The sequence below is a fragment of the Anopheles moucheti genome, chromosome 2 (genome assembly GCF_943734755.1).
Source record: "Anopheles moucheti chromosome 2, idAnoMoucSN_F20_07, whole genome shotgun sequence".
NCBI lineage: Eukaryota > Metazoa > Arthropoda > Insecta > Diptera > Culicidae > Anopheles > Anopheles moucheti.
In genome coordinates this window covers 102768980-102795761 of record NC_069140.1, presented here as the reverse complement: position 1 = coordinate 102795761, position 26782 = coordinate 102768980, and the positions used below count along the sequence as shown (strand labels likewise).

The 26782-nt window shown below is 40.9% G+C and overlaps 2 protein-coding genes across 2 annotated transcripts in view; one reads left to right on the top strand and one right to left on the bottom strand.

Annotated features, from left to right (window-relative positions):
- The window catches only part of LOC128300825 (uncharacterized), a gene marked incomplete at its 5' end in the record, with an annotated part of 43292 nt that extends 24961 nt beyond the window's left edge, over positions 1-18331 (top strand). Inside the window, 3 exons of the mRNA XM_053037033.1 lie at positions 16785-16887; positions 16989-17202; positions 17275-18331. Coding sequence (XP_052892993.1) covers positions 16785-16887; positions 16989-17202; positions 17275-18331 — 1374 coding nt within the window. The remainder of the gene's footprint in view (positions 1-16784; positions 16888-16988; positions 17203-17274) is intronic.
- Positions 18332-24540: 6209 nt separating this feature from the next.
- On the bottom strand, positions 24541-25893 carry LOC128299576 (uncharacterized). The gene is made up of 3 exons (XM_053035580.1): positions 25876-25893; positions 25494-25810; positions 24541-25426 (listed from the first exon to the last, which is right to left on the bottom strand). The coding sequence occupies exons 1-3, from the start codon at positions 25891-25893 to the stop codon at positions 24541-24543; spliced, it is 1221 nt and encodes a 406-aa protein (XP_052891540.1).
- Positions 25894-26782: the final 889 nt, after the last annotated feature.

Sequence of the window (26782 nt, the reverse complement as noted above, 5' to 3'; positions counted from 1 at the left end):
ACACACACGAAAGAAAGATCTCCCCAAGCAATTCTAATCACCAAAACTAGCTCAACATTTCGCATTCTACGACTTCTGCTTAAGCGAGAAACAATAATTTTGGTTTTACGTTCACTTCAAGGGAGGCTAGTATGTTCATGTACGCATTATTATAAAACAAATTAAAAGCGAATAACCTAAAGGGCTGTGAAACAGTGTTACTCTTCCATGGTCGGAAGTTTCAAATCAGCCCGCTCGAGGAAAGTTTACCGAATTGAATTCCTGAACTGTTGCAGCCTCATTTCCCGCACCCATGGAAGTTTTCGCAACTGCCGTATGTGTGGGCTGTGGTTTTCACGGTCACAGCTGCGACACGATGCGCTCAGCAAATGCAAATTTAACAATCATCTCACTACACCTTGGCCATAGCTTGGTTAGTCGTGGCAAAGTAAAGGTCGCTTCGAACGCTACAATTATAATAATTTTCTGTGTGGTCATAAATTTGAATAAATTTTAATACGCAGACAAATTTATTATTCGAATGAAACATGAGGTGGAAAATCGGTTTATGGTTGAGGGTCATTGCTTCGGGAAGAATTTCTGCTGGTGCTTACTCAATTGTAATAGTTACTCATGCAGAAAAATGTGTTTTTACTTTTTGTAGTGACAAAGGGCGAGCAACAATAAATGACTAACTTTGATTTTTACATCTTTTATACACGTTATCATAAGTTTATGTTTTTTTTTATCAAAAATGACAATAATTAGTAGGATAAACAACATCGTGATGTTTTCCAATTTGATATACTAAAGTGGTTCTATCACGATCTTTTAAAAGATCATGTAAAGATCGGATAAGAAAACCTTCGAAGAGTTCAATATGATTGCTATTGTTTAAGTATGGACAAAGATATTATTTTGATTAACCAGAAATTAAACAATTTTGAAATATCGTTGATAAAAAATGTGTTACATAATTACAATTTGAATAATTAGTTTTCCACCACATTCTCATGGTTATATGTTGTAAACCCATTCCACACGCGACTAAACCGACTGAATCCCATCAACAATTTAAGCAAATTATCAACCATCACATACAATATAAGAAACTTTCATCAGCTGCCGCCGGTTAGTGTCATTGCGGATTCTCTAGTGGTAATAACAACCTTGCATGCAGCAGGCAGAACGCCATGAATAATCATTTATTAATTATCACACTGGCAAGTTTCTGCAAACTGGGCCTCGCGGTATTCGTACATGCCTAAATACTTGATGGTGCTTGGTTGAGATTTTATGGAAATTCTTTCCTTCCTTGCTCTGTTGCAACCGTTAGCAGCTATGAATTCGCTATCTTTGCATGTCGACGTGGTGTTACAGATTTTTGGACAAAGGTCTGTACTTTAGGCGTGCAACGAAACGGCTGACTATGCAAACATACGAATATGGGGAAATTTTTGCCCAAAAGCAAGAGGTACAGTTTTCAACGTTCGTTCTCAAAGTGTCGCCAGCACGAAGTAAATCTTTGCCCCCAGCAGCGCCAGGTTGCATTACACTGGGGAGCTTCTCAGATGTATACAATCCGAGGTAGAACTTGGCCTATTGCAACTCAGTAAACATAACCTTAGGAAGTCCAGGAACATGAACAGAAGCAACCGAATTCATCGTGGTCGGATGGTTCGTTTGCTCATTTTTGGCTAGTTTTTGAAGCCCGCATAAGCTAACCGAGCTTTGTTGTTTGCTAGTAGTATCAGCACACTACCTACAAACGATCCCTCTGGACAACAAGTTTTCACCTGGCAACCGCTTCCCTATAATGGAAGCCAGCTTTTTCCACCTCGCCCGGTTCGCCAACGGCTCTTAAAACACTCCTGTTTGAGTTCACTCACTTACGTTGAGTTTGTAATTAAATTAGCCGAAATGTTAATTTTCCCATCAGTTAGTATCAGCACTACAGCAGGAAGGCAGGCCTTCGAAGCCTCCACATTTCCAACAGGCTGTGAACAAAAGTTTGCCGAAAAACTTTGCATCCCGACGTGGCCGTCTCAACTCACTGCCGGTGCTATATATGCTACTTTCGGTGCTTTTAGCCAAATTGATCTTTTATGCCTTTTTCGTCCGCTTTCTGCCACTCGCTGATGTTGGAGAATGACTTTTGGAGCATCGTACATTATACGATCGCAGGTATATACGTGAAGCTCCATGCCAAGCCCAAGTACCCGCACTGGACATTTACCAAACAGCCTAAAACTATGCCATCCTTCCTATATCAGGCGAAACTGTTCGATGGTAAATTTGAAGTACACTTAGCTGTCATTGTGCTCGTGGATACTACTATCCATTACAGTAAGGAACTGTTTTCCGAAAATATCCATCAGTAAATTGGTAGACTTTGCTTGCTTTACGTGAAACGCAAAACTAGTGAAAAAGGAGGATCAATCCCCATTAATTTAATACCCTGACATAAAAATTGGCTAATGAGTGTAAGTTTAATTAGACATGGTTCAATTGCTTCGTTCAAAAATATTTTTACGAAAAAATACAAATGTTGTTAGGTTATGCTAATAAAAAAAATTGTGTTATATTTCGACTTACTTGGAGCTGAAATTGGATATAGAACTGAACTTAAAAGCTTTTCTTACAAATTTGTGTGAAAGATTTTAACAATTGAACAACAAAGTCAAACCAAAAAAACATACTATTCCCAGTCAATTCTAACAATAACAACATTAAACATCCTGTAGAAAATGTGAATAATATTTATATTTAAGATTTCGGTAATTAAACAATGCTTTAGAGTGCTTTAGATACTTATAAAAAAATATTTTACATGCGTTCGGCTACGCAAATGAAATTACAAACCGTAATCAGATACTGACATACTCTAAGTCAACGCAGTGGTTTCAACTTTCCAATGCTAGCAATTATGAAGAAAAGTATTCAGTAGTGGCAATTCTATAATCTCAACATTACTGCTGTACCCATGGCTACTGAAATATTGGTTAGAAAACGTTCTTCCCCATTCAGCGTTGATCCCTCGTTACGTGTGTCACCTCTCTACTAAGATTGTACTGCACTAAATGATGATGAGGATGTTATTCTTCTTCCTGTGTTCCTGGCTCCGATTCTTTTTCATACATGCTGCTTTCACCCCAAAACAACAGCAAGTACAAGTGCTACGTCGAAATTACTGAGGCGTGAAAAACTTGCTCTTTCGCGGGTGCCTCCACGATGTTCTGCCGCTTCTGTCTGCGTTAATATGCAAAAGTTTTTTAATTATCTCATTTTAAGTATGCTAATACTCGTAGCCCTTCCCGTGCAGCTGGCTCCGGCATGTTCCTTTTTTTGCACACTCGAGATAGTGTGTATTTTGTTACTCTTTCGGAGTCTGGGCTGATATTTTGTTTCATATCGCGCCGTAATATATGTGTCCTTTTTTCCATGAGAGTGTAAAAGAAAACAGTCCAACACGATTCGCTTTACCTTGTGAAGTGTAACCTTAACGAACCAAACCGACTCCTTTCTTGTCGAACTTCGTACCTACAGTTCCCCAGAATGTGTATGCTTGTTCATCACGTTCACCCGGCGAATAAATTGGCTGCCGGAATAGACTGGAAACGAGGCTTAGCTTTGAGATGCTAGGGTTCACACACCCTTGTCATCCGAGCTACCATCCAACGGTAGCTTTTGTAATGAAATGATTTGTTTAAACAAAATCGTAAAGGTAACAGGGACTGCTTTATTTAAAACCACTGTTGAAAAGCAAAGAATCAACACAGAAAATAATGTTTAGATAATTACTTCATATCACATCACCTAAATATTTAAATAAAATATATATCAAATGCCTTATTAATACATTTGAAACGCGTAAATTAATATGCATCAGCATATCAAAAAGAAAGTTTTTTTACCGTATCTAACAAAACTAACTTGAGCTTTTCGAAATCATTCGTTCCCAGTGCTTTACAACATAACGCAGCAATGTGATGAAATCAACGACTGCGACCAGATAAAATGACACAGAAATTGTATTAAACTTCCGCATTGTAATATCATCGTTGACAGATTTTCAGCCCCATTCGCATTGGTCCCCACTTTTGGAACCGTTTTTGCCTTTTTTTTATCGAATCGGTGAAAAACTCGCGACAAGCTTTATGATTACTCGTGGTGAATTTTTGTGTGATGTTAGTTTTCGCCTGTTACCGATGGATGTGCCTGCTGCTCGGGGACCGTGCTCTGCTCGTATTCCCTCGTTTGTTTGAGTTTCATTTTTTTCGCATTCGCACTTCGCAAGCCGAACACTACGCCAGGACATGCCAAACGGAAAGAACATTGGAAAAAGATGAATAAATAAATAACACACGAACACATCCCAAACAGTAGAACCTATTGCACGAAAGTAGCAAAAAAAATAGTTGGCCCTTTTTTGAATATCTGTTTTCGTTGTTCAATTTGCCACGCACCGAGCGCAGTGAAAAGTGCGTCGGCTACTTCCAACGCGCAGTGTTGGAATGCAAATGCACCGGAGTTTTATTGTTGTTGAAGGCTATTTTTATTTGACAATTTATGATAGTATTTTTGTTCACAGAAACGAACGATTTTTTTTTGTTCTTGGTTCCGTGTTGCATCTGAATCCCAGTGTTTGGCCCACGGTTTGTTATGATGATGGTGATCAAATGGTTATGTCGAAAGGGAAATCGGAACCGTTCGGAACCAGTGAATCAGTTGGAATGAAAGGAAAACAATTCCCCAAGCTGGACAAATTATAACGTTGTCAACACGGCACCACGGGAAAGGCTGGATGCAAATAATGCTTTTTTCTGTATTTTCCCTTTAATCCCGGTCGTGTTCCGGTGCCATATTTGTCACGCTTTATAATTAACACCACATTATCAACCATTTCTATTATTTTAATGTTGTGTGTTATGTGTAAAATATAGCAAAAACTTACTTTAAATCATAAATTTTTTGCGCACTGAGAGTTTAACAAAAAATCTTACCACAAAAAATGAAATCTTACCAATCATCAAAAGCTCTTGTCCAGACCGACGGGAAAGTTTTTTTTGCCGTTCCTCTACTTGCGCTACCAGATCGTTTCATCCGTAAATCCCAGCGCTAAATATACGCCCGAACGTTTATCTTGTATTATACTTTCGACAAGGCTTTTTTCTCCGTCTTTCCTTCCCACAGACTGTCTGACGGTTAGCTGTACTTAAGGTTTTTTAAAGTCCATCTCGTACCTTAGAAAATCAACGTTGTGCCATTTTTTCTTTTGCATTTTTTTCTTCTGTGCTATATGAAAAATTGCCAAAGGGCAAACATTAATTGAAAGTTTTTCATCGACTCTTGGTCCCGGGGGCAAGTTTGAGCAATAATTCTGCCCCAGCGCTTTTCAAGATGGGATGTTTCTAACAGATTTTGTTTCCCCCAGTTCGAGTTCGAGAGTTTTTTTTTATTCTTGTGCATTTTTCTTCAGCCTTCCTTCATGTGTCTTTGATGGTTTCCTAGATATACTTAAGGAAACACTCTCGCAAGAGCATCCGCAAAAATTCCGGATGGATCAAATCACCCACAGGCTGATATTGTGCTTATGCTCAAGTTTATAGCGACTATCGATGAGCGTTACACGCGTTGCTACTTAGGAGTTATTTGAAAAAACTTTTCACAAAGAAAAAACAAAAAAACCGAGAGTATGCAAACAACGTGAAGAAGATTGCTTCAAGCGTTTTAATTCGATGTTTTTTCTGTTCATTGCATTCATGTTCATGTTCATTTTCCTCGGTTTTCCATTGTTTAATCTTACTTAACACCATTGGTGAAATTGGAACAGATGGAATTTAGCAGAGAAAGGTTTCTTATATTTGATATTTATGTTTTCTTAATTTAAAATAAAAATAACTTCGAAACTAACTCAAACGTAATTCAAATTTTGTCATAGGTTTTATTCACGTCAGAGAAACTCCACGGATTCAGCTGTATTTGGATAGAAAACATTTTGCATTTCCCCAGAAAACTAATTCCTACAAAGCACCTCTGCATCATTACATTTACGGAAATGCTTGATTACAGCTCCTTCCTTACAGGACCCCTGGCATCATGCTTCCCAATACATTACCGTTACGAATGCCACACCATTCCGCTGTACTACCACACATGAGGGCAATTTAAATAAATTTACTTCTTTGATCGCAGCTCAAAAGCTCTCCGGCACGTAAAATTGTGCAAAAGCCCGGTTACAACTCGCGAATTCCATTCTAAGCTACATACTGCCAACACACAAGTGAAACAATTCGTGCAAACATCATCGCCGGCTTTTGGTCCGTCCGCTAGCTCTGGTTGTTATTTTGTTGATCTACTCCGATGATATTTAGCACACGGCAGATAAATTGCTCCATTTCACTTCGCTTTCGCACGGCAGTGATGCAAGCAAAGCTTCCACCGCACGGTAACACGAATTGCCCTCCCGGGCAGGAAGGAAAAAACAATTGCACTTGTACTGTGGTGCATTTGTTTATTGTGCGCTTCGGAATCGCAGCACGAAACGCGATTCCTTACCATGTAGCGTAGAGCGTATGGCCATAATGAAGATTCGGGCGCATCCATCTTTGTCTCGTTTGCAGCCATTTCCGTGCGACGATGGGCGAATGTTCTCTGGCGTACGATCTGGCGGTGGCTGATCAAGCTTTCCAGCTGCTCACACGCTTATGCGTACGACGATGTGTAATATAATGTTGCAGCATAAATTGTGCCTTCCAGGCAGGGTACCATGCACACACAAACACCCAATTTCGGATGGCGATTCTTCGCTTGGAAGCGTCCAACCGTTGAATAAATCCCGGCACAAACCATTCGTGCAACGGCCAAGTGCGGCAAATTTCCTGATCTGCTTGCTGTTCAAGAGAAATATTGTTTCCATTTCCCGCAGGAGATTTCCGTTTGCCATTTTACACAGATTTCTGGCAGAGGCATTTTTCGAAATGGAGGAAAGATGGCATAGACCAATTGATTTCTGGGAAGAATTGTAACTAGAATCACTGCGTGAGACCATTTTATAACGGTTTAGAATAACACACACACATTACAGTACAGCTAAAGTAAATTTAAAACTTAAATTTTTATTTCTATCGCTTATGTTTCATCAAAGATATTGCGAAAATCATTATTTTATACTTTTGCCAAATTGAAAACTCTCTTCCGAGTACGATCTTGGTCGTAATTTTTATTCAACATATTTTTTTGTTCTGACTGTCGTTCTTGTGGCCTAGATCAGTCGTTTTGAAACCGTTTCATACTGTGATTTTTTAGTATCACTCCTTCATACTTTTTTAATATAAGTTTCCTCTGGGAATTCATAGGAAATGGGATTGGGAATTAGGGAAATATATGTTATATTCAAACGATGCAACACCGAAAATGATTGCAGTTAGCTTATTGAAAGGATAATTCTTATATTATCCTATCTTAGCCAAGGCTTATAACTAAAATGCTAATTCTAGACAAATACGCACAATTCCGCATCCGCATCAAACTCACACATTCCATGCAGTAGTGATGTTCCATAGAACGAAATGGAATGGAATGTAAACAGAACATAAAATAATGATAAGACATCAACAACACGATTAGCTTCTTCGAAGGCGTCTCTACTCGTACCGACAATGAGAACGATTCGCAACCGTCATGTGACGAAGACGTGTCTTCCATAAAATCTTAACGCCGGTGCTCGGCTCTTCCGGGTTAAGACGTGTTTGTCAAAGTGTTTCCATGTTTACACGAACGCCAGGATCATATGACCCTGTGTCCAACATCATCATCCCAGCTCATCATTGGCACCGACAATTGTATTCTCATTCCGCAGATATGCTGCTGCGCAGAACAATGACTACCAAGGGGATATCGTTGCATTTTGGTGACGGTTTAGAATGTTTACCTTGTGCCTGCTGTTGCATTGTACCCGTACAAACAATGAATTCGTCAATTGCTGTACGCTTCGTGTCTGTTACTTCCCTCCAAATGTCGGTCGTTGTAATTTGTCCCGATTCGTACGAATCCCGAATTTTATGCATACAAAAGCATGTTACAGCTTGGTACAATTGAATTCTGCTTTATTGAAATCACATTTTCAAACACACACTTTGACGACCATTACCATAGGTAATAACTAACCTGCAAAATACCCATCCATTAACTGATCTCAAAGCGCTCCAGTTGGTTTCCTCACGGGGAACGTGGGCTCGTGCAAAAGTTTAGTAGCTTCAATCATAAAACTGTCATAATATCCTGCAGGAATGTTCCACCGGGATGCTTTATGTAGGTCATTCCAATAATTTATCGCCTCAACTTTTAACGAGTAACACCGTTTAATGACAACCCTACATCCAAGAAGAACATGATCACGACAGTCAAGAAAAGGTTATTGTCGAAAAAACAAAATCACCTTGGACACGATTTGTCTTCTCGGTGTCGGTGGCCGGTGGACGGTGTCCTGGCCAACCGAGAACCGATATGATTTTTATCATTTTCCATTGAGATGGCATTATTTGATGCTAGCCAATCAGGCTCTCAGTGAAGACGCATTCTGTTCTGGCATTGCAAACGGGATCAAGTCTTCTATACACACACACACACACACCGATTACGACTCAATCCTCTGGCCGTCAACCATTAGTTAATATATAAACCTTTAGAACGTAGCTTATATCTAATGGTTTATGATGGAACACTTGGGATGGTGTGTTATGACGAACGCGTCTCCGGGGATGCCATAAATGCAACCAAATGGACAGCTTTTATGATGCGATGGCTTGCATGGTATTTTATGGGCTCGAGACAAATATTACGAGGGTTTCGGAGCGTACATGGAGCGTATATTAGGATTCTCCTCAACGTATTTGCCCGATTAGGGGGCTTAACTTGTTTATTCTCCACATTGTTAAGTGTGACAGAAATTTAAGGGAAGAAATCTTATTGATATGTGATACCAGGAGCAGATTATACATAACGGTCTAAAAGTGTCTTATCGGTTAGATTTTATTTGAAATAACAGTTACATAAGAGATTATAAGCTGTTGCTCATATCTAATACTTCATGTATTAATCATCTTCCGACTAGAAAGAGCCATGCTTCACTTAACGAAGCATACAATTCATTTGAATTTTTATTTGCATATCGTTACCATCGGCCCATCCCAGAAGACACACCCACCAGCAAATAAGCATATCAAACTGGGAATGCAATCAATAATTAAAATAGCTCATAAAACACAAGAGCCCACGAAGCACGCAAATCGTCTGTGTTCCAAGCCGGTGTGTCTCAAGGACTCATCATCCCTTGCTGCGCTTCTTCTGCAACTCGAGCAGTCGTTTGAGTCGTTCACTAACGATGCCACACTGGAATTGGCAGCCGATACCAATATCGAACGATGACAAAAGCATGCTCGCTTGTCTGAAGACAGTTTCGCAGGGACAGGGCTCTTGTTTGCACTATGCCCTTTCCTCTATGTGTATTTTAGTGTGTGGTTAGCATGCCTACAGAGCCAGTTGAAAAGGAGGCCACAACATTTGTGTCAGCAACTTGTACACCCTGGCGAAAACTAATCAGGCATTACGTCAAAACTCTCCCGATGCAGGATGCGAAAGGTTCCATTACTGTGTCTCTCCAGACCAGTAACCGAACACACTGCCACGCGCAACAAATCGTCCTGCCGTGGCGTGGTGACGCTTTACATTATTGCTTTACCGCAACAAAACAGCCACGGTAACAACAATTAACGGCTGTGCATTCATATAAATCTTCATACAACTTCACAAGCGCGGAAAGCAAAACTGTTACAAGCCGGAGTCCTTAATGTTCCGGAACAAAGGACCTTCTCCGCCGTTCCGTGCGCGCAAGCGATGTCTGATATGGCGCGGGAAACAAATTATACCTAACTAACCGGGAGTGCCGGGCAACTATATATCCCCTGTGTTATCGACCCTGTGCTGGGGGATGGCAAAAGGTGAAGAAATCTTACAACAGGTAACGAATCCGTTTATGGTACGAAAGGGGGCAGAAAATGAGTTCGCTTAGGGAGTGTTTGATCATAATTGATTGAAATACAGCCAACAGGCGTTTCGAGATGGTGTAGGGTGGATATATGAAGGAGGCTTTTGTAGCATGAACCAAGGAAACTTCCAAAAGTTAGCGGTGGCATGCAACATCTGAGAAATTGTGTCGTTAGTGTTCTTGTAAGGTTTGGCTTTTAAATGAAGCAATCGTTTTGTGGCACCTTTGCATTTAACTTGCTTGATCTTTCTTTCTTGATGACCTGTTAAGCAGCTACTAGATGAGAGAAAAAATAGTACTTATATTACTACTTAACGCCCTTATCACGTGCTAAAACCGCTTTGAAATCTTGGCTTGCTGCAAGACTCTTATTCCTTTAGTGAAAGGGAACAAACATTATTTGTCTTTTTTTTTTTAACACGAAATAGACAGTTTTAAAAGCATAAACAACATTAAAATTACTCGAATAATATAAAAAGATTGAATACTACTGCGATGCGAATGGAAACTGTTTTATGTGCTTCAGGTAAATTAATTGTCAATTAGTTTTAAAGTGCAAATTGAATGATATCCAGTAAAGCAACGCTTCTTAACCGTTTACAATATATCTCCCCAAGGCAAATCATGATTTATTCATAACTTTACCCGTTTAGCCGTCCATTTTGAAGACGTTAAAAGAGCAATCGCTACAGCGCGGGAACGTACAACACAGGGAAACCACTTTTACAGCAAATTTACGATCCTTCTCGTTTTCTTCTTGATGTACAAATAGGAAACACTACGGCGCTTTCTTCCGCAAAAATCCAAACTTCCAAACTTCCACCGAATAAGAATAGATGAAATGCCAGGCACGCACTCGCATAAAACACGACCAGAAGGAAAGAGGAAAAACTACTAATGTTTTATTAATTCGCGTTCCCGTCATCCTGAAATGGTTTCCCGTCGTAAAGTGGGACTTTTTATTACGCACGAATGGCGCACCTCATCGAAATCAACTCCCTGTAGTTCACTGTCTGTACCCCATCGTCCTGGCTAGACAACGGGGAAAGAACAATAGAGCCCTGCCACCGTTCTGTTTGATATTTCATCGCTTTTTGTTTTCGCCCCCTTTTTCATGTTGAACTTCACTCGAAATTGAATCGGAAACATAAGGATATTCTAAGACAACTGAAAATAGAGAATGAACCCCTGCCAAATGTGACAATTCTTTGGGCAATTTTATTTCACTCGTTACTCTCGACTGCACACTTTATTTCTCTTTCAAAAGTTGGATGGCTGAAATTTTCCACATTATTGCAGCCCATTATCGTCCGGCAGCAATGTCCTTCCGGTTATCTTTCATGCTTTTGTTTGATAGAGCATTTCATGTACATCCAGAAACATGTACATTCAGAAAAACTGCAAGAGAAGTCAAAAGGTACAAAATATTTTTACTTTTTACTTCGCTTTGATGAAAGCGAAACAATTGTTGAAGGTTCTGCCACCACAATAGCCAACAGTACATTTCCGAAACTCATTCAATGCTAGCATTCGCCCTCTTAAAGACTTCCGAACCGAGCAACGGGAAAAGATCACCCAGTTTGTGAAATTTTCTTCCCTCTGCATATAAAATGGCCGGAAGCCACTACCGTAACACCGTGGGGCTGGACAATGAAGACGAAACGAAATTGAAGAAATGCCTGGTACAAGAATTCGCTCCCAGCCAAACTGATCCGATACTCCCATTTCCTTGCTTCTTAGTGGCTCCCGGAGGACACATTGTCTTGGTGAAGTAAAGAATAGCAAAAACCGCACCAGTCCGAACACCTTCACTGCGAACTAGATTATCTTTCCACGTGGGATGATAGCAAAAACGACCGCGTGAAGATACCCCACGAATGCGAACACTTTCCCCACTGGATAGCAAATGGATATTGGTGGTTACAACAAGCCAGGCTGAATTTAAATCGTCTCTTACGCTGGACTACGTTCCATGCAATGGCAATAATGGACCTGGGCACACTTCTACCGCAGGGTTATCTGCACTCTGGAGGTAGTATCGCCTCCGGGGTCGTTCCACCACAAGCACTTACTACCCGCTACGTTACTGAGGAAAGCTAAACGATTCCCGACTTGCCATTGGACGTCTTGAATGATTTGCGCTCCGGTACCGCTAGTTAAATCTGTTCCCTATGGTTCGGGTTCTTTCCGCCGTCTTCGGTAGACTGAAATCGATTACGACCCAATACCAAAGGTAATGCCATCGCTTAGCGAAGGCTGCTCTTTAATCTTCATAAATCACCAAACCAAACCTCGGTGGTTTTGGATGCCTTTCTTTGCTGCGGAAGTATTTTCCGATCATTCCTTGTTTCCGCTTTCCGGTTTCACGCCCCCACGCGCTCCAGGTTTGTGCACTGTATTTCATTTTACTTGCAATTCCTTTGATGATATTCGGAGACACGATAGAGCCCCTTGGTTGCTTACCAGAGGGCAAATGTGTAGTAACGGATTAAAGAAAGTGTCATTAAATACGCCCGCCCGGATCCGATTACGGATGGGTGAAAAATAAAGTTATTCTGCTTTGGGATGCCAATGATACTGAACTGTTTAAGGGAGAAGTTATGGATCAATAACAAAGAAATATTATAAGAAATCCTCTTCCTCTCATCAATTAGAGATAGATAAGCAATCTTGTTGTTAATAAACTACTACGTACACTTTAATACATTAAGCAACGTTCATATGTATGCTTAGGAGCGGCCCGGTGGCATGATGGTAGCGGAGCCGGTCTTCACACGAATGGACCGGACCAAAATCCCCTCCGGACCAATCCCCCGTAGCAAGGACTGACTATCCGGCTACGTGGTAAAATAAGTCGATACGGCCAGGCCGTTCAAACGAAACAAAAAAAAAAATATGTATGCTTAGAAGTAAGTATTTTTTAAACTTGATGTCTCGTTGAATCATTTTTGAATAAATAAATCAACGGTTTTTCAGTACTGTCATTCTACCACTCACATAAGATGCATTGGAAATCGTTCTCACAATTTTCGACAAAATCCGAAAAGTTATCCGATACTTACGCTATACTTTAATTAAGCGTAATGGAACATATTTTCTACACAAAGTAAACAACGACTTTTTGCGTTGTCGCATATGTATACCTGCTTCCAGGTTTATGATTCTATGAATTGATTTTCCACACCACAATACGTTCATAAAACAGGATCCTTAAGTGAGCTGGTAAGTGCTTTTAATACGGAATGATAAAATTGTTTTACCATCAACAACCACATCGCCAGTGCATATCACGTGCCTTGGTCCCTGCAAAGCAGACGCAGAATGGCATAGGGAAGTGGAAAGGAATATTTGTTCAACTATAAACAATGCAGACACTCTTATGGTCCCCTGTTTCCTCGCCGGTGTCTGCTATGTTAGAGTTATCTTCATTGTTTCAAAAATGCAACACAACGCAATCGATGCACCGGAACGCATGGATACTTCTCGCTGACGGTGCACACAGAAACCCACCGCACTGCCGTCACTGATGGATGTTGAAAAGCATTACTTTTTAAGGCTGTTACTCTTGCTGTACATGGTTCCACGCGTGTACACGAAACTTTGCCGAGAACGGAGCACTAACCGAAACGGTCAGCACTTTTGCATACCCTCAGAACAATGTTCGCGTTGCGGTAGGGCATAAACAGCTTTACGAGGATCCTGGACCATCCCTTTGCCACCAAATTTTAAATGCCCAGCACGTTTGATGTCGTTTCCAGTATGCTTGAGCGGGCGCACAGGGAAGCCAATTTCAATTGATCCATAATCAAGGTCTCCGAGGCATCGGGAGTCCAAGGCACTGTTGGTGGCGTCAATCACCAACTTTACTAGGAGAACGAACGGAGCGAAATTTATGATGCATCCGGATCGGGTCGTTTGCTGATGAATAACATCATAGCAACGTGCGCAGGACACGATGACATACTGGTAGTTTAGCTTACCATATCCACAGGCAATGGATGTTTGTGGAAAGGATTACATCAGCTCACCCACGCGTGCACGGTGAACGTCAAATCTGAAGCATTGTTGCGAGTAGTTGGAGAATGTCAAAATGTTCATAATTCCATTGATAGCCAGCATGATCCCATGTTCTTAGAGTAAAATATGGTAAAGTGTTTCCGTCAACCTTCTTTGAGTTCCTTTACAGTTGATGATTTTGAATGCGACAAAACTTATGTAATAATACTACGCACATACTACTTTATGTGATACCTACACACAACTAAATAATTTCGAATTAAGTAAATAAAAACACTCAGTGTTTTCGAATCTTCAATGCACTATGTCACTAATGCGCTGGTCATCATAATTATTTTGCAATCATTTACCAAATGAATCATATGGTTACACATCGTCTTATTCATACCATTGCACTCTCTTGCAGAATATCAGCTTGTTTGGTACAATGCGCAACTCTTCACGATCTACTAATTAGCGAAGAATGTCCCATATCCGTGTCTCAGACGTTTTGTTTTGCTTTTAATTCAGTGGAATTTCTCACAATGTATCCGTTAGAACCAGGCTGCTAATTAGGCAAAAATATCACCCAAGGTTGTTCGAGCAAAATTGATATAAAAATGAACCACAATGTTCTCACAAGAATCAGTCTTCGAAAGTGGATCTATTCTTGGCGTTCAATGCCAAAACCAGCTTCTCGAAGCATGGCTCTATTTTCAGTACTAGTTTTAATCGTCTCAACCATTTTGGTGTATTCGCAAGCTGTTCCATTTGAAATAAATAGTCCAGATGCTGATTTATATCAATCCATTCAGAACAGTGAAAGTAAGAGAGCTTAGGTAACAATAACTTAAGCTAAAAGTATGAAAATTAAAATCAAATTTAACACTTTACAGATCAATTTAGATATGGCTATCAAGTGAAAAATGTTAACGATCAGTTCCAGCATAAGTACAAGAGTCCGGACAATGTGACGTATGGGTGTTACGGATTTACCCATCCTGCTGGCGGTGGCATGCAAAGAATCTTCTTCGTTGCTGATCAGTTTGGCTACCGTACCGTTCTACCTGGACAACCAACCACCATCTATCCAGCTCCTGGTTCAAACCCTGTTTTGAAACGATGGCAAGAACTCCCATTCCCAGCTGCTTGTTTGCGTGGTGACACTGACAATCCCCAAAATACTGCTGCATTCATCAACAACCAGGTTGAAACGTCGTCTGATGGTAGTCGCAGTAATTTGGAGTCTGCTTCCAGTGATGTCAAATCCATCATTGTGCCTTATGATCATTCTGAGAGTGATGCATATCCTGTGATCGCCGAGAATTATCCAGTCATAGAAACACACTCTAGTTCGGAAAGTGACAGTTCTAATGATCATGCTGTGAGTTCACAGATAAGTCCAGTCATAGAGTCACTCTCTGGTTTACAAAGTGACAGTTCTAATGATCAGCCTATGAGCTCACAGATGAGTCCAGTTACAGAGACACTCTCTGGTTTACAAAGTGACAGTTCTAGCGATCAACCTGTGAGTTCACAGATAAATCCAATCATAGAGACACTGTCTGGCTCTCAAAGTGACCGTACCAATGAATGTTGGCGTCCATTTGCTGGTGATCATGCCACATCTTTTATGCAAACCCTGCAATGCGATTTAAATGACAAATCAAGAAATGGAATAGTTACTCTTGTCTTTCCATTTCGTATTGCGTGTGCTAATATGGCAGAATTTGAGCAGGAACTAAGGCTGTTTGTAACTAAATTTGACAGCTTATTGTAATGGTCATTCGTAAAATATTTGTCAAAACAAAAATTGGTTTATGTACAATGTTACTTGAGGCTAATTTATTGATAAGAAATATAAAAGGTCACCACTTCTTTAATTATTAATCATACATGTAAGATTGCTTCGCTTTAATTTGTTTTTCGAAAATAAAGCTTTGTGGATACTTCCTTCAAACTACAGTATCCCCCCTTTACTATGTCAAATAAGTTTTGATAAACGGTTATGTCAATAGGAACCAAAATCGCAACAAACGTAATAGTTAAATTGCAAAGTCAACAGTCCAATGCAAACCGACGACATTCTTTCGAGTTCGTCCTTCAACGTATCGTATCGCGTCATGCGCCTAGATCCGGTTCAGAAATTAGATCAATCCAAACTGACTTAAGAACATCAAATCCACGTGAAGAGTCCAAAAATCCCTCCAAAAACATCAAATACTATAGCCTCCTCTGCTAGAAACACGTTTCACGGAAGGAAAGGGACAGAAGTATGCCAAAAATTGCGTAAATATTGATTCATTTCGTACTTGGTTCGAGCGCCGATCGTCGCAAGGTTTAAAATCAACGTCAAATCAAGCAGCTCATCCCAGTACATCCAAACCCGTTGAACGTGCATCACCTAAACGAATAGTGTGACCTTCATCATTGGGACAGAAAAAATAACCGAAAGTACTCTCACTCTTTACGCGTTGATTTGCTTTCTATGCGATGCGTAATACGTCACCATCTGTTCGGTGTTAATAGGCAGCGGGTTGTTCACTTTTCAAATACTTATCTAATTCACAACGAGTTAAGCAACAGATCGGTTGGAGCACCGTCTGCTTTTCACGGTCAATCGAAGGTGTTAATGTGCGTGCAAAGATGCGGCCAGTGTGTGTAACCGTTGTGAGTGACAAGTTCTTCGGCATTTTTTGTGCAAAGAAAAGCAGATCAGATCTATCAATAACTAAGGTGATGTCGCCGGTTTTCTTTGTAGCTCTTTGCAGTAACGATCGCGGTATCGGTATGCGATGATACGTTCAATATTGAGCTCAAACAGAAGGACGCCGAAGTGTACCACGAGCAGAGCTTTGACAAAAGTAACTACTCACCATACAATAGGCTTACAAAACAAGCACTCGCCTAATTACCGTCTTTTGATTGTGCTCACCACCGTCCATTTTTTCTTCTTCACGCATAGATGAGTTCAATTACGGGTATCAGGTGGAGCGAACAAACAGTCAGTTTCAACATAAGGTCAAGGGTCCGGATGATGTAACGTACGGTTGCTACGGATACATCGATCCCGATGGTGAAAAGCACCTCGTCTATTACATCGCCGATCGATTAGGCTACCGGTTACTGGCACCGGATCAACCGACAAAAGTTTTTACCGATCGTGTAGCTAACAGTGTGTAAGTTGAAACTCCGAGTGACTCACATTTTTATGGATTGAATGACAATTTAAGGAACTCTGCATCTTGCAGTAATAAGCTGGATGCCGATCTTCAAGGACGTAAGCTGGATGAGAAGGTTGTCGCTTGGAACGATCTATATCTTCCCTCAACCTGCCGGCGATTAAATGAGATTGTCAGTATTACACCACCACCGACAACGGTTGGTCCTGTGCAGCATCTAGTTAACATTCCTCAAGATGGATCATTGATTGGAGGATCTAATGGACTAGGTACATCTCATAGACCTGGAGTTGAATATAACGAAGGATCTGGCAGTGAAAATCAGGATAACACCAACTCCGGAAGTGGAAGTTTTTCAGGAGCAGCTATTTTACCAAGTCTACCCGTTGTAGAAGTATCAAACCAAGCGAATCACTCAAGTTCTGGTGAGTCTGTCTCCATTGATTACAATAAACCTGCAACAAACGATGGTACGGCAGATAAACAGAGTATTGACGAAGCTATCCATCGTGCAAATGATGATCGTCTTCGATCTACAACACCTCACCCCATACCTTTAACAACTCCGACAACTCCTCGTGCACATATTGAAAGTCACACATCACAACAGGAACCTTTCCCTGCTCTAAAGCAGACTGCTGTTCCGCCAAGGACATCATATCCTCCGGTAACATCCAGTCCACCGATAATACATGTTCCAGATCAACCCCATTCGCTTCCCACCCCTCCTCCATCCAACTGTGGTCACGATCGATTTGCCCCGCGCCCAAAATATCCTAATTCAATTGCACAGTTCAATGGGTTTGTGTTCCCGATCAATCGCAACTGTGACGATAGTGGTCGTAACACAGCGGACCTGCTCGCACAAATGCAATCGCTTAACGAAATGGTCCTGAAGGTGAGCAATACACTTCACATGTTGATCGAAACCGACCGCAACCATACCTCCACCAAAGACACCTGTGACCGGGTGCTGGAGCTACTCAACATCCAGCAGCCGGTGCCGCTGCTAGTGTACGTACCCATCATGGTGCCTTACCTTGACGTTGGCATTAACAGTGGTGCGAAGCCACCGGTTAACCCGGCAAGTTACGCATTCGCCAAGACGTGTAGTGAGTGTAAATAGAAAAGACGAAGTAGAAAGGGAATGTGTGGAGCTCAAACAAGTTGACATTTTAAGGAGACGGCAGATGTCTGATGATTATTTTACCTCAATTATTCGGTTTCGGATGCATTACGATATTGTTGGCTATTTTTTAATGGAAGGTGTTAGCGCGTAACTTATATATTTATCATGCCATTGCTAATGAACATGTAGTATTGCTATTCATAATTATTATAATGGTGAGAGGCAAAACACCATCATGAAATACTACTTGTAAATAAAAAATACAGTGATAAATAAAAAAGTTTCATTATTTTGTTTTAACTTCTTAGTTTAGTTTTGATTTCGAGTAGGGCACAATCAAATCGTGTTTAGAAATTCTATTATTCGAGTCAATAAATTTATCCTACCCTAGAACTAAAAACTGTATTGGCTCTAATGTTTCAGTTTAACACAATAGCAATAAAACAAACAAAGCGTTCAAACCAAGCACTCAGAGCTTGGGATAACTTTCAAAACTCAATTACACATAAAATACGATAAATTTCAACATTGCTAAGCAGGCTTCCAACCTCCAATGTTTCTGCAGATCGTCATGCTTGATTTTCCAATAAAGGAATTTCAAAATTGATTTGTTCCATAAAACAATCAAGCAATCTTTCTCTGCTTAGCACGATGCAGTCGCTCGGATCTATCTGCACAACCCATCGAGACGATGGATGGTTGCTTCATAGTTGAACGGATAAAAATAATATTCTCATTCCTTAAATCCTTACCACACCCACTTTCCTCTTGCGAACCATGATCTATATCGTGATTTTTTATGAGTTTGCTTTATTCCCACACGTAACCGCACTGCCCTCACACTAGTGCAAAGAGAAAAATTATGATTACGTTCCACCATGGAACGAAACGAAGCAGCAGGAAAACTTTCTCTTGTCTGATTCTTTGCCGCCAATGAGCACGAAACCTTCTGCACTTTTCCATTGACGGATACGCACGGTGGATTCGTGATCCTGTCAACGGGATGGTGCGGAAAAATTGTGGCAAGGTTCATCTGCAAATAGCATATCCATTTGGCACCAGGACGAAACGATCGTGCAAGTGATGCAACTTGAATGGAAACTTTTAAATAGAACCGTGTTCGCAACTTTCACCGATTTCCTGCACACGGAACCGCACACTTAAAGAAATCCGTCCGCCTGTGGAAGCGAAAGGATTCCTTTTTCATCCGAGAAAAGACATTGAGATGGGTAGATGTATCGACGCTAGGTCCAGGGTGAAATTTTAATATATTCTTCACTTCTTTTTTGTTTAAAGTCTGTTACATCTTCCTGGAAGGAATGAATACATCCGAGATTATTAAAGCGGTTACCTCACAGCATATTACATTGAAATTTTTCATTCTACGTGCAAGCTTCATTTCGTAGATTTATTTACTATTGTATTGTATAAATCCGTTACCGACAGGCGTGTCAAACACATGCCAGGGTTTGGATATACTTACAACAGTTACAACAACTAAGCTCACATTTAGTATACACATTTGAATTATTCAAATTTTCTTCAACTATCCTGTTTGAAAATAACAAAGAAAGTGTTTGCCGCTACTGTCGTTTACTCCCCAAAGCCAATGTAAACTTTCAGTCGATAACGCTGCTTAAAGTATCTCCAAAAAAGCAGTCCACAAAAATCCGTGTAAACCTCACCACAAGCTCCTTCACTTCACTTCAAGCTCCTTCCTTCAGTATGACGAATGCTTTTCCATTGCACTTCCATATCGGACAGTCAATCTTTCGCTTACGCAAAAGGGGCACAGCTGCACTGAATGCAGTGTGCAATTTTCTTCCGGGGATACCCTTCGCTCTTAAAAACGAACACGCCCGTCACGTTCCGTCATACATAAATGAAAAGTTTTCACATCTTTTAATAAACTTTTAATAGTAACATCTGTACGCTTGGGCTGCTGCCGTAAATAGGTTGCTGGTGCCTCCGAGGATTATATGTGGTGGAGAACTTGGGTGAGAATTGTGGCAAGTTGTCTACCCCACCCCTCCCATACTCTCGACCACGTACGATGAAAGCTTTTCCACGCAGCGAAGACGTCGACACTGTGGAGCAATTTTCTGCCCAAGAGTTCACTGACAGCTGGAAAAATAAGACATTTCCTTGCAACACGGACAAAACGCGGTTCGGATGCAAATGTATCACACGTTTACGGAAGGAAGAGGATTAAGTTTTGTGAAACTCAAATTTTGCTGCACTACCGAAAGAGGGAGAGAATAAAGGGAATGCAGAGGATGAACACTTTCTAAAACTACCCTCAGCATACCTACATCTACAGCGCAAGCACTCGGGGAACGGCGGTGCACTAAACCCCAAAACACCTCCCAAAAATGGATTATAATGAAGAAATGTAGATTTTCTATATCGTGTTTTAATTATCACCTGTCTGCCTGTCCGTGCCTGCACGCTGCCATGCGAAGATTTTTGGATTTTACATTCATTTGGGGAGTGTTTAAAATTTTATTAGCATACAATTTCGCACACCCGACCGTGCCGGGATTTTTGCGGTTGTTTTGCCTCCCTTGGGTGGAACAGGTTCGAACCTTCGTGAACAAACTCGGCTCATTAATATTCGCTTATGCTGTCGGCAAAACGAGGACGGTGAGCGATGAATTATATTTGTGCAAGCGTGTGCTGTTCGTAGGATACCGATTTGGCAACTAACACCTACACTGTGAATCTATTTAGGCTGCAGTTGGTACAATTTATCTGATTTGTGTCTGGGCGCTAAACGAACTGATCGGTTGACTTCGCTCTATAATTTCATCGGAAAGGTTGTTTGTGCAGTTCTGTGGGATCATGTAACATGGTGTTAAATCGTTTGATTTATTTAAATATCAGTGTTGTACTTCTTTGGTTCGATTTACTGTTAGTAGTTCTCTCTCTTCTTGGCGTAACGGATTTTGGTAAGAAATGATCGTGTTAAGATTGGCGCAACTAGCACCATGCCATCGGACCGGTTACGTTAGTAGTTCATATTATGTTTTTAAATTGTGTCGATCCATAAATACCATCGTTCACATTTACATTTTTCAACTCCAGCGTGTCGTTTTGCGGCGATTTTCAAATCCTTTAAAACACATTTTGGACATCAGAGATCAGAACAACAGTAATGTCCTTTGGCTAGATTTAGGTTTATTTTGTAAACATGATAGTGGTTACTACATTCTTCCCTATCACTCTTCGGTCTTCTTGTCTTGTCTTGTCTTCTCTTTGGTATTCTTATAAAGAATGTAATCTCCATTACAAACGAAGAAAATGTAATACATGCCATTTTAATCCCACGCAAATCACGAGAAATCTTAATCATCCATTTCCAAAGACCAGTTTACCCAACAATAGTTGTTGTTATTTTATGACAATGCTCAATCTCTCTCCACCTACTTTGAGGGTCCTTCCCGGCATGAGTTAAAAAACAAAATATCCCGGTATAGTTTTCAATTCTCAACCACCAATCATGTCATTTGCAAAATTCTCTTCCGTTATGGTGCCAATGTGAAATTCAACAAAACCTTAAGTCCTAAGGCAAAAGTTTCCGCATGTGTGTTTATTCCCAACCGAAACCTGAAGCATTAACTTCCAAACCCAAAAGCTAAATCACACCCCGCACCCTTCACTTGCGTACCATTTTTGTTTTAGACGGAAAGCTTCCTGGAGATGATGATAGCACAGTGTAACTGCAAGAAAATTCGACAAAACGAAACATACTCTAAGTACCATGCACAAAACAGCCTCCATTCGCCACCATTCTCCAGTACATGCAAATTGTCGCTTCGTCTAATGGTGGCAGCACTTTTCCTTCGATTGGCTAATGGGAAACAGAGGATGAGAAAAACAGCCGAATAGGTGCTGGAATAAAAACAGTACAAAGTGGCGATAAAAGAGCGGGGACTTTCAGCTTGGTCATCAACATCACCGTCACAGTGTTGTTCAAGGTTCATCAACTTTTTTCATGTTGTACGAAAAGGGAGCTTTAGCCGTGCCATCGAGAAGAACAGGGACACATTGGAACCGGTCGAAAGTTTTAACTACTTTTAAGCACTGGTCAAACTTTGACTGAGCAATTTGTAGCTGACTGTGCATCTGGGGGGATAATGTTGACGTGGAGTGTTTTCGAGCCTTGGAGAACGAGAAAGCGATAAAAGACCAGTCATTGTCGGTTCATTATCAAGCGTCAACTATGCTTGGCAAGTTAGAAGTTAGTTTGAACCGCTTGTTTTTAGAATCGAACTACCTTGTCGTATGCTCAAGAAAAACAAAGGTTTAGAGAGTATAAAGCTCAAGTTATTCAACAATGTTTGCAAAGCAATTTGAGCTGTTTGAAATATTACAAGAACATAAATGTTGCATATTTTATGTATAAGTTTAATATAAAAAATGTGAATAATCTTGCTTCCAAAATTGTTTTTATCTACCAACGAATGAAGTTGCATTCCATTGAAAACATTTAATTTAAATCATAATTTAATATAAATAAGCATCTACACAACACGCTACCTTCCTACTTCATAATTAAAATCGTGCAATCGTTTCGGATATTTTCCTTTTTTGCAATCGCATCAATCACTAATGAAACCGATAAGCTGTGAATTTTCTCATCGCAAATAGCAACAGTGCACCGGTGTGTTAAAACAGTACGCTGCGGTTACTTCCAGCTGCTCGGGAATTCGTAGACCAATACCGATGTGCAAGCGAATTTCAAATTGTTGAATAATTTACGTGACCGATATGATGTAATCGAGCACCATTCCGCAATCCATGCATCTAGCGTTAGCACCGTTATTGGGAAAATGTCGTCACCGTCTCATCACCGTTGCCGTTGCCGCTGGACATGAAAAATCCATTTCGTATCAATGGATGGTGTTTCCCTGAAGTGGTATAGAGAATGGCAAACGGAGAGGTATCGATACGTCTCTTCGCGTGATCTCGTGGCGTTTGATTAAATCGACACTGACCAAGGATTAGGTTTCATTGTGAAACAGGTTCAGATTTCGAATCCCGGTTTACCAGGTTTAGGCCCTAGGGCAGACAGTAAAATATGCACCTTACGAAAGGTTTTAGTGGATTTGTCTCACCTTTCATTCGAAATTGATTCGAAGTAGAGTTTTAGCTGGATTTATATGATAGGACATTTCTTTAAAATAGCTTGATTAAAGAAAAGACATCTTACAATTCGTATCTCAACATTAAAGGTAACAGCAGACTGCAAAACTGTAAACCAAATTGTATGACAAATAATTTTCAATTCACGTTGCTAAAAAAGTCTTCGTGCAATATATTTCTCCAATATATCTCAAGTATATGATGGTATTTGTTGCTCTTTTAATTATTAATCGCAAATACACCATAAATGATACGTGACAGGCTTTTTACATTTCCACTTAGAAAAGGGAATTTGCTTCTGCCAATGATATATTCGTGAAACCGGTTTACTGCCCTCAAATTGTTCCCCATCGTGGCTATTTACTTACTTCGATTTAGTTTGTCTAGCTCTCAAACCCAAGTAAACTACCACTACCCACTACCCTTGATGACGCCGCGTTCCTATAGGAGCAATGGTCGTGGTCGAATTTGGCAACAATCGACCAGCTTCATTATTCATCGACTACTCGTCTAAGGCAGGGACTTTACGTAAAGCGAAGTGCACTATTCGAACAGCCTTCATCAACAGCAAATCTAACCGCGATCCGGTGAAACCTTGTAACCGCAAACAGCTGCATTCAATCAGTATCTGAGACGTGTTTGTAGAATTGTAGTGGTCATTTAGAGGACGCCTATATATTCATAGGCTTTCGAAGCAGATTGCGTTTAGTGCACGTGATATGGAATACCAGCCGTAAAAAAGGTTTTTGGACGTTTAAGACACACCAAATGTCTCCTGCCCTTGGAATTTAGGCTAATAAACCGCTTCAGATTTCAAAAGGATGTGGAAGGAATTACACCACGAAATTCATTTTCTCTTCGTTGTTGCGCTTATTATTTACTATCTCCAAATTATTGTTTACACTTCGTATAATAATAATCGTCTTGTTTTGCATTTACTTTCAAAAGAAAATACGCATTCTGCCCTTGTTTCTAGCATTCTAACCTGACGTGTTTTCAAACAGGCGAAATCAGCTATCACAACCTCTTTCCGCCACTAATCAACTGTTGATGGTGTCTTATCAGCCCTGGTTCGAATGTTGTTGACCTCGGTAGGCGTCCGAGCGCACCGGTGTGATCGGTTGGTTAATGTTGTACTGACCTTCGGTGTAAGGGATTAGGATCGGTACGTAGACAAGCTGAGGAGTGCGTTTCTGGGTCGTTAGCAGTTGAACAACACTGCGACAACTGTTCTCGTTGGCATTACTGTAGGCCGTTGGATTATTCGCCATACCCGCCAGCAGCATGTTTAGCGTGATAACCTGAGAATTGACCGCTTCAATCTGGGCGAGAAGCTGCGTAATGTTCAGGTTGTACTGGGAGGCAGAAAATTGTCCTGTCGTTGTCTTTACGCCTCCTTCGAGTTCGTAGCTAGCAGTGTGAATGGGATACACATGTCCATTGAACTGGTCCAGGTTTATGTTTGCCGGGTTGATGTCCGGCAGTGAGCCTTGCCAGGTTTGTGGTGGCTGTTGTGGGCGCTGCTGTTGTACCCCAGCCTGGTTTTGGTCAGGGAAGTCTTCATCCAGACGCCTCTGTCCATGGTTATGTACGTAGATACGGTCGTATGAAGGTTGTGGTTGCCCGTAATCATCATAATTAGCATTATCCACAGAACTGCCTCCTGTCTGATCAACCAAGGTGCGAGGTGTAGTCGGAACCGTATATTGCGTAGGTTGCGGCAACCCTGGTCCGCTTGTTTGGACTGTTTTTGTTGGAAGAGGCTGAACTGGCACTTGGGACGTCGCTGGAACTTGAGTTGGAACAACTTGTGCAGGTGACTGATTGCTAGCGGCAGGTTCTAAAATTTCATGCAGTCGGAAGCATGACTCGGGCATGTATAGATCATTCCATTGGACAACCTTCTCGTCGTAGTCTTTGCCCTTAACCGCGCCATCCAGCTTGTTTCTAGAGAGTACAACAAAAGACAATCAATACATTTCTGTCTTTTAAGTGAAATACACACGACACGTACAAACTGTCCGAAAGTTTCGCGGTAAAGATCTTTGTTGCACGGTTCGGGAAGATGATCCGATAGCCCATCCGATCCGCGACGTAGTACACGAGATGTTTACGATTCGAGGGATCCACATAACCATAGCAACCGTACGTCACATCGTCCGGACCCTTTACCTTGTGCTGGAACTGGTTGTTAACCGACTGCACGTGGTACCCGTAGTCAAATTCACCCCGCTTCATGTCCTGCCTATGGTACACTTCGGCGTTCGGTTGTTTAACGTGCACCTCCATCGTATTTCCCACTGCCATCCGTACAAGGATGGCCAACACTATCTGAAAAGAATCGATTCCTTCAGCCCCTTGTATTAGTCTGACGGCCTATTGGCTACAATACCAACCGCTCCTAGAGCACCCATTTGATGCACCAAAAATCACGGACACAAAGATTCTAGCTGTGGACACACTGACCGTACCCTAAAGACTGAAGATTCTTCTACCTCACATTGCTTTCGTTCTCAACACACGATGTGGATTGTTTTTGTTAGACGATTGATTACGCTCGTACTATCGCATGAAGCATTGCCTATGCGATCGGTTATGTTACAAGGCACGGAAATTACAGTGAACAATGGTTTTGATAATCCTGCTCTGACCCAGATACTTCCACAATCTTCGTCGACACGATTTGGCAGTGAGTGATTTTTTGCTGCTGAAAGAATAAACTGTTCGGGTTTTGTTGATATATAATGTGATAAGCCATTTTGTATGTTCTAATCTTTAAAAAACAAGGTTGTTTGAATGCAAATGAAACGAAGAAAATACTGTAGAATATTCTGTATGATAGATTTATTGTATCAATAGGAACACAATTCGTTGATTACTGTGCATGGTTCAATTTTAATAGCGACGAAACGATGGTTTCTCTCGCGACTGTACCGTCATCCATTTCTTAAGGGAAAACATCATTTGATTGCCACTTTCTTAAGTACTTTGTTAGCCCTTGAAACTGCAAGTAATGTATAAACAAGTCACTTTTATCATCCCAATTACTTTCTCATATAATAACGATCACTTACCCCAACGCCATGTTTATCGCCAAACAAATGTGACTGCTGCTGGAACTAAGTACAGCATACCGTGAGCAGCACAGCGCAACGATAGAACATCAGCAGTAACGCTCCGAAAACAGTCACCACGAAATCCATCTCAAGACTGCTGATTAGCCAACCGATGACAGCATCATTTAAACTACTCGGTGAAGTTACCTCTACGCATAAAAAAGCTGCCAGTACCTGGAATGTTCCA

Coding starts and splice junctions, on each gene's coding strand:
- LOC128299576 (XM_053035580.1), bottom strand. Junction 25,427..25,493: donor GCGAAACTTTCGGACAGTTT/GTACGTGTCGTG, acceptor TGTACTCTCTAG/AAACAAGCTGGATGGCGCGG.